This window comes from Plutella xylostella, chromosome 22 (genome assembly GCF_932276165.1).
Source record: "Plutella xylostella chromosome 22, ilPluXylo3.1, whole genome shotgun sequence".
Lineage (NCBI taxonomy): Eukaryota > Metazoa > Arthropoda > Insecta > Lepidoptera > Plutellidae > Plutella > Plutella xylostella.
In genome coordinates this window covers 4,057,107-4,065,671 of record NC_064002.1, presented here as the reverse complement: position 1 = coordinate 4,065,671, position 8,565 = coordinate 4,057,107, and the positions used below count along the sequence as shown (strand labels likewise).

General features: G+C 41.5%; 1 protein-coding gene across 1 annotated transcript in view; it reads right to left on the bottom strand.

Moving 5' to 3' along the window:
* Window positions 1-87: 87 nt before the first annotated feature.
* LOC105385663 overlaps window positions 88-8,565 on the bottom strand; it is a 35,775-nt gene continuing 27,297 nt past the window's right edge. The window contains exons 27-30 of the mRNA XM_048629092.1: window positions 7,258-7,337; window positions 5,938-6,033; window positions 2,151-5,418; window positions 88-1,722 (exon numbers count right to left, since the gene is read on the bottom strand). Of these exons, the coding sequence (XP_048485049.1) occupies window positions 1,662-1,722; window positions 2,151-5,418; window positions 5,938-6,033; window positions 7,258-7,337 (3,505 nt within the window). The 3' untranslated portion in view covers window positions 88-1,661. The remainder of the gene's footprint in view (window positions 1,723-2,150; window positions 5,419-5,937; window positions 6,034-7,257; window positions 7,338-8,565) is intronic.

The following is an 8,565-nucleotide window of genomic DNA, read 5'->3' as shown; positions in this document are numbered from 1 at the left end:
ACATTTTGTATTGGCAGCGAATGTCGCCGAATCGTGGTTCTATAGCTTATTAAATGTACTTAGGTAAGTGAAAATAAAACAAAGCAATTCAACTATATAATTTATTCACATTCAATACAAAACGTGTGTGATAGAAGTTTTAATATTATTTTGTAACAATCACAGTGTCAGCTTGTGAGAGCAGTCGACTGCGAATAACAAGAAAAAATATTGAAATTCATCACACACTAATAAATAATCCGAATTCTAAATGTTACCATGTCATATAAATAATCGCGGAAAATAAATATGAAGATTTAATATTTAAATATGAATAATATTGCTTTCAAATGTTACAAACTCAGTTGGTCAATAATACATTCTAAGTGATATTCGATGGCAACAAACAAATGACACTGAACAAATGGTTTTATGTAATTAATTGACAAAATAACAAACGTTATGCATCACTAGCACTATAATTATAAAAAAGTAAAACGCAAATTACAAGCTATAATATACAAATTTGGTGTAAGAGATTCTTTAACACTTTCTTCTATAAATACAGTTAAACAAACAAAATATTTATCTAAGCACCATTCTATTCGATTATTTCTGTAATTTGACTTAGCAATTGAATACTTTGATAAAAATATTTAAACTTAAACTTGACTAAGCGTCAAAATAACACACTGTACGACTATGAATACATTAAAATCATAGTGAGTAAAACATATTTGTGCAATCACACGAATAATAATAAAATATCGTATCTCATCCTATCCCATATATTATGGACTACATCAAATCCAGTCATTTCATTATAGCAAAGGCACATAATAATTTATAATAACATTTCGCAAAGAAATTCGATATATTTTGCGTACATCTTTTGTCATCAATATATTTATTAGTTATTTATATAAAATATAGATAATTGTAACAAGTGCTTTCATCGCCAAGAGGTTTTCCTTAAATAAGTAGGTAAATGAATCAATCACTTCTGTAAATGGGCAGCATATGCAATAATTTTAAAGTCATGTCTCATGGCTGAATAATGAACATCGTTACGATTTATGAACTAAATAACTCCATAATAATCTCATAAAATTTTCTTTGATCTCATTATGTATTTCCTATTAACCTGGATAAGCCAACTATTTACTAACAATGAATTTAACGATACAACCCATCACTGTATGTATGTAGCACCTACCGATTTTTTTGTAAGGACTACCCAGAAGTTTAAATTTTATTACTAGCGTCGTAGGGGTTCAATATTTAACCAACTATATATCGCACTTTCGTGAGTCACAGCAAAATGGCGTTAATATTGATGAATCTAAAAATGACTTATAATTGGTAATATACGAATTAAATGGGTATGACGTTATTAAAAGACATTACAAAGTTGAGCTAAGATTTGCCACAAAGAGAGACAGTCTTATTCCGACTATTTTGTCACTTTGAGATTCTAATATAATTATCGAATGATTAACGATAACACATGGCAAGATTGGAGACGAAGAGTGACTTAAAAATAAGATTAGCAACAAAACAGGAAACCTATCGGGTAACTACAAAGACACTGACCTGGGAGTTAATAAAACTAGATGTTCTTTTTTCTCTCCATAAAATGCGTAAATAAATCACATAGTCTGCGGTGTTCTCAACAGTTGCGTTCAGTCAACTTTCTCAGAGCATTCTGCACCGTCGCCTTCGCCTTTAGATGAGACAGGGGATCTAGAAACAAACGATCACCTATAGCTCATCTACGTACGAAGCTTCACCACGAAGTGAGTGTTCAAATGTCCCATTTACAAGAATGCTGTTTATGAAAGTTGTGCCTGAAAGTCTACTTCTATAAAAAGTTTAAGAGCATTGCGATTGTGCTTAAAAAAAGAAATGTGTTTACTTGTGTGGTCGATGAAAAAATAAGTATACTGGACTTTAAAATACAATAACACTTTTTACAATTTATACTTTCACAATAAAAATGGACACTAGTTGTCTAGCTCTAAGGGGATTCACAAAACTTTTAAAGCATTAGTGCCGTAACTTATTTGAAAGCGTGAAGCGTGCACAGAGACAACCCATATTATCTTTCAGTTTGGGAAAGTTATTTATTACTGTGTATTATTTACGATTAAAAGAAAACAAATTATACACACCTGTCGACAGTCTCGTTTTCTGGGGTTTTCTTTCTTGTTACGCTGATCGATATTGTTTTCCTATTTTTTATCTTTTCTAGAATGTTCTCCGGACTGGGTTCCTTCTCGCTCTCTTTCAGTATAATGGCGGAGTTCCTGGTTGTTCTGTTTGGCCGGTAGGTGGCGTAGTTGCCGGGCGAGTACATGGATATGGTGCGGTTGTACTTGTGAGGGTCCCGCAGGGTGAGGGAATGGTCTTCAGTAGGGTCGGAGTCGAGGAGCGACATGGTCCGGGCGTATCTGTGCGCGCCGTACGAGGCCGGCTGGTCGTAGTCCAGATAGCTTCGCGGGTACTTTCGCAACTCGTGGCGATCGAGAGATCGATAGTTGTCGACTTTGTCGCTGAGGCCGTAGTGGTCGAAGCGAAGCGCGTTTCTGGGGCTGACGGGTAGTTCTGAGATGAAGGAGCGGTAGCGGTGGTCTGCGGCGGGGCTGATGTCGACGGGCGACAGGGGCGACAGGTCGCGCGGCGCGGGGTCGTGCAGGCGCGCCACCGGGTCGTACTCCGCGGCGCCCGGGCCCACCAGCGTGCTCTTCCTCCGCTGCTTCTTCTCGTTGAACCTCGAGTAGAAGCTCTTCCTGCGGATCCTCTCCTCCACGTCCTCTCTCTCGGGCGTGGTCGGCTCGAGCTCTCTGTACGGAAGGTGCGGCGGGTATTCGGTGGGAGAGGTCGGGATGTGGGAAACTTTACTATTCGAGCCAAGATCAGTTTTGCTATCCGAGTTGGAATAAGTGGAACGGCTCCGGGAGCGGCTGCGGGCGCGGGGCTCCGCCACGATGTCCGCTGCATCGCGAACTATGCCATTCTTCTCTGCATCTTTCGCTTCAGTCTCTTTGTCTATGGAGTAAACAATCTGGGGTTCTATCACAGGATTTGTAGGAACTATTTTCTTAACTCTCGGCAATCTGGAGAAGTCCAGCTTGAGGCTATTTCGTTTTGTGCTATCTTTTTTGACCAGGTCAGGATCGTCGTTGGCCAGGGCGGGCACGCTATCACTCGACGTTCTGCCATATTTATTTTTACGTCCAAGTCCATTCAATAGCAAAGAAGTGGGTCGCTTTGGCTTATCAGATGCTTCGTTATCTGATACATTATTAGATTCAATAATATCGAGATTCTCGGTGGGATGTTTGTCAACAAGTACCTTAGGAGCTTTCTCTTTTGGTTCAAACTTCTTGAATAGCCCTAGCACTTTAGATACTGTTGTTTTGTTAGGGACGGTGACGGGACTGTCTAGCGCAGCCACGTCGGTCAAGGTGACCGCTCGTTTGATGAGGGTAGACTCTGTGGTGGGCTCCGCATGTGTAGGCTCTGATTGTTCCCGCTGGCTTCTGCTTACTTTGCCATTTAACTTCTTTCCATCAGCTGCCGCCGCTTCTTTGCTATCAATCACCTTTTCTTTATCGGGCGAGCTAGATTTATTCGATGTTAATTTCTCCAGCTTCTGACCAATCGACTGTAATACTGATTTCTTTTTCGTGACGGTTGTTGTTTTAGCATCCTCACTACCCTTCTCTTTTATCTTTTTCGTGACCTTTTTCTTCTCGACGGTAGGTTTAGCGTCACTTTCTTGGCTACTCGTCGCATCAGTCTTTGATTTCGAAGAAACTTTTTTAACCACCTTTTTCTTAACAACCTTCTTTTCACTGGACTCAGAATCTGTCGATTTTAGTTTAACTTCTTCTTTTTTAGAGTCGTGGTTCATCACTTTAACCTTAGCCTCATCTTCGTAATTATTTTTAGCCACGTCTAATTTTGGTCCACCGTTCGTCATCACGGCGCCGTTTCCTTGCATTTCTTCTTTTTCCTTAACATCAATTTGCTTCTCCGTATTATCGACATTGTTTCCCACAACCTGATATTTCTTCAATACCAGTACTTCATTTGTTTGATTATTAGATTCGCATATCTCAACAGAATGAGCTTTTTGTGGGACCGGTTTAGGTTTTTTAGGTAAACTTATGTTGAAACTAACTTCAACGTCGCTATCGCGACGTGTTATTGAAGGTTTGACTACTTCTGCCTTTTCACACTTGACATCGTTTGATGTTATCTCCTCTTTTTTTACTCGACTAATGTAAACCTTTTCTGGGGACGGACTACTAGTTGGATAGCTCTTTGGCCGCGCAATTTTAGAATCTTTCTGCACGCTGCTCTTATCTTTGTTTTCCTTACGCAATGTATCGTTTTCAGAAGTTTCCTTCTGTGTTCGTTCCGGAGAATCTATGTTTTTAACTGGATAACTTTTAGGCCTACTCAGTTTAGATTCTTTGTTATTAGTAGAGCTTTCGTCTACATTCGTTTTGCGTTTACTTTCATTGTATTTATCAACTGAATTCGCTTCTATATTTCTAGTGTCCAATGTTGTTTCTTTTATCTTGTCTAGAATGGGGAAAAATGGAGTATTAGATCGGCTCCTCTCTTTAGCAGTCAGGAGACTGTTGGAATTGAGATTCTTTCGGGCGAATCCGCCGTCGTCCTTAGGCGTGGGAGACTCGCTCGAGTCAACGGAACTGCTGCCAGTCGGTGGCGGTGTGTTCAGCGTTTTGTTCTTCTTCTCCCTGATTTCCTTTAATATTTTCTGAGTTTCCAGTTCTTTCTCTTTCTTAAGTCTAGCGTATTGGCTTTCGTCGGGCGGTGTATCGAAGAAGTCTGGTCTGAGGAACCGTGAGATACGTTTTTTTGGTTGGTCGGTACTGGTGCTGGTGTTGCTGGCGCGCATGCTGTGTCGGCGGGAGGCGAGGCCGGGGCCGGAGGGCGCGCCGTACGCCGCGATGTAACTCGGCTCCGACAGAATACTGCCATTATCCGAGGAGTACGACTCGTCGAGCGAGAAGGTCCTTTCGGGCGTTAAATACTTGCTGAGCAGGGAGCGGTCGGGCGTGCTTCTGATGCTGCTGCCTCGTGATTGGCTGGATTCCTTGGTGGATTTGTCGTGGTCGGCGGTGGGCGTGGCCTCGCGGGAGGCGGCGCGGCGGCGCGGCAGCGTGCAGACGGCGGGCGGCGGCGGCGGCGCGCGCACGGGCTGCAGCGACAGCGCGCGGCGCAGGCGGCGCGCGGCGGCGGGCGGCAGGTGCGCCAGCAGCTGTGTCTGCAGGCGCCGCGACAGCGCCGGCGTCAGCCCCGACAGCGCCTCCAGCTCGCGCTCGCTAAACCGAATCGCGCTCAGGTCCAGGTCCGACAGGTCCAGCGCGCCCTCCCCGCCCCCCCCTCCCCCTCCCCCTCCACCTGCGATTGCTTACTGCATTTCTTACTACTACCTGGAAATCAACCGAAAAACACACGTTTCGATCATGCAGAATGCTGGCTGGGATGGTGTATTTACAGTGATTCATTTAGTTCAAGAGTTTCTCGGCAACATTTTTAATCATTTAGGACAGTTACGTAGCATCGTTAACTTAATTACTCATATATTTTTTTACTTTATTTTTCTACTTGTATCTGGCTTACGAATAACATTTTACAACAATATACTGCTAACGATTCTAACAAGACTATTAATGCAAACATCAAAGGCAAACTGTTAAAAGTTAATAGTAATCTAAACGAACTAAATACGTAAGCTTTAAAGATAGCAAAATCAAAACACAAAACTATGCATTAAAATGTTGCTTTCCATTAACTATTTACCAGATATTCATTTAAACAATGCTGGAGCGTAATATCAAAGAGGCTTCTGGTAAACGGTGGCCGCGCATGGTGCGAACACAAAAACACAAATGAACAAATAAATATAGTTTAGTACCTATTGTTGTGTGGCGTTTGTGGCTGATTTGTCGTTTGCGCCGGTGCCGCTGTGATGTGAAGATTTGGTCGGAGCATGCAGTGTAACGCGCAACCCAACTGCAACCAGTTCAATATAACCTCACTACCGCTGCGAAGACTGTGCCCATCTCCCTCTTTCACAGGACGTCTTGCCTTTCCCTCTCTTTCGATCCCCCCGGTTTGGCTGCAGATAAGTTCGCTCAGGAGCTCAGCGAAGGATTCTTTGTGATAGCATAATGTACGTGTGGGCTAGGGACCCTCAGGCTTGTATTATACAGTGCTACCACATCCAACTATAATTCTCTGTTCATATAAAACATCAGATTAAATATTGAATCGAGTCGTGATGACTTGTTTCGTCGGCGGTCGATCTCAGACATGATTTTTACGAGCGATATGGCTTCACACCGCTCGCTGTTTTGATATACGGAATGTAAAGATTCTTTTCATGTATTTTGGGAACTATGCAACATTTTCTTGCTAATGTTAAAAGGAAAGTCAAAACCTGCACAAAAAATGCAATTCACATAAAATAGAACACTACAATGCAAGTTAATGTATTAATTAAAAATGTTAATGAACTCTGATGTTTAATAATAGGATGATACTTAGGAGACTATGAATATCTAGTGAGCTGTTCCATAGTCTGCTATGTATCAATGTTAAGAGAAAACCGGTACCGCTGGTGGAAAACGTTACGAATATTTAAGGCTTTGTGTAAAACAGTATAGAGTTGATTTTAAAAAAGTCATAGATTGTAGATAATGGGTCGATTTTTGTGGCTTGACGTTAACAATTAAGGCGAAGCTTTCTTGTGAGTGTACAGGCTTGCTACAGTGATCTAACTACGGCGGTGCAAATGTGTTCATGAATTTTGATCGCTCATGCGGTGGCCTAATGTTTGGAAAAGTGGAATGAAACATACAACATACAACTGGAGAAATGTAGTTTTAAATTTTTTATTGGTAATAACATAAATTGTGTCTTGTGCACAAAAATCAACTTATACTTCAGAAGTTTAACAATATTTAATAGCATAAAACGTTTTCAGACTGATAAATTTAGCAGTAAGTAATTGAATGAAAAATAAAATAACAATTTAAAGATAAACGGAAAGAACTATGATTTTCAGGAATTTTTCAAATAGACATACGCATTGTGCTGGCAATCTAATCGTCTTGTCAACCAAACGTCATGCGTAGTGTACAAAGCTAGTGTGACCAGGCGTGGTGTAATATTGGCAACGTTTTCCCCTGGGCGGCGGCAAGCGTGCACAAGCTGGCAACGTCGCATCGGACTTACCTCGCGGGAAATTCTGACGTGTCTTGTTGAACATGGAGTCGAAATCAGCGTGCATGTCGCGGCTGCCCCAGCCCTCGCGTCTGTGGAAACGTGCGAAATAATGTTGAAACGATTATTTCACAGATTAAACATCAATGTTTATAATATGGGTAGGATTCTAACTCAAATACTAGGTATGTGTGATTGTACATCTGAGTTTCACAGTCGAAAAGTACATAGGTATATGCAATTTATGTAGGTGAGGTAATTACAAGTATGATAACTTATTCATTCATCTTGATAATACGAGGGCGGGTCAATAAGTCCGTGACTTTTTGAACAAAATACTGGTTTTTGGATATTTTTTTATTTATTTTTCAACGTAGTCTCCTTTGAGCTCTATACACTTTGTGCAAAGTTTCTGCAATTTTTTTATCCCTTCCAAAAAATGAGGTTTCTCGAGGTCATCAAAATACCCACCTTGGCCTTCTTTGGCGCCGATTCACCCCGAGAAACCCACCGTTTAGACTGATTTTTGGTCTCTGGTGTGTTGTGGTGGATCCACGTTTCATCCACGGATACAAAACGGCGCAAAAACTCGTCCGAATTTCGGTTTAACAACGCCAAACACTCCTCTGCGAAGTTGTCATTCGATTGCGTTTGTGAGCAAACGCGGCAGCCATCTTGCGGAAAGCTTTTTCATACCCAAGTGATCATTCAAAATTGAAACCAGTGAGCCACGTGATATCCCTGTGGCTTCCACTATCCCTTTCACTTTCAATCTCCGATCGGCCAACACCATGTCGTGAATTTTTTCAATCATTTCAGGTGTAGAGACCTCAACTGAGTGCCATGGACGTCCGGCATCTTCCGTACTTGTACGGCCACAACGGAATTCAGTAAACCACTTTTAACCATAGATATTGATGGTGCAGAGTCCCCATAATCTTTATCAAGCTTAGCCTTGGTTTCAGTGATGGTTTTTTTCCGTAAAAAAATCATGCTTAGTGAGCACACGAAATTCAGTTTTTTCCATTATGTTTTTAAATCACGCGGTTGTTGCTAAGAACGGGTGTAAAACACAAACCAAGTGACGTAACCTGTGCAAATTTTGACAGATGTCTACTGACAGATGCTTGTTGACAGGAGCAGTGTTGTTCTTTCAGTTAAGTGGCGGGAAATTATAAAAGTCACGGACTTATTGAACCGCCCTCGTATGTCTAGGTAAAATCTATCAAGGATGCACTAAAACGAAGTCATGAGCCCCTGTCGTATATTATTAACGTATGGTTTTGTGAATGTCAAAAAAACTGGAAAGGCAAAACAGGA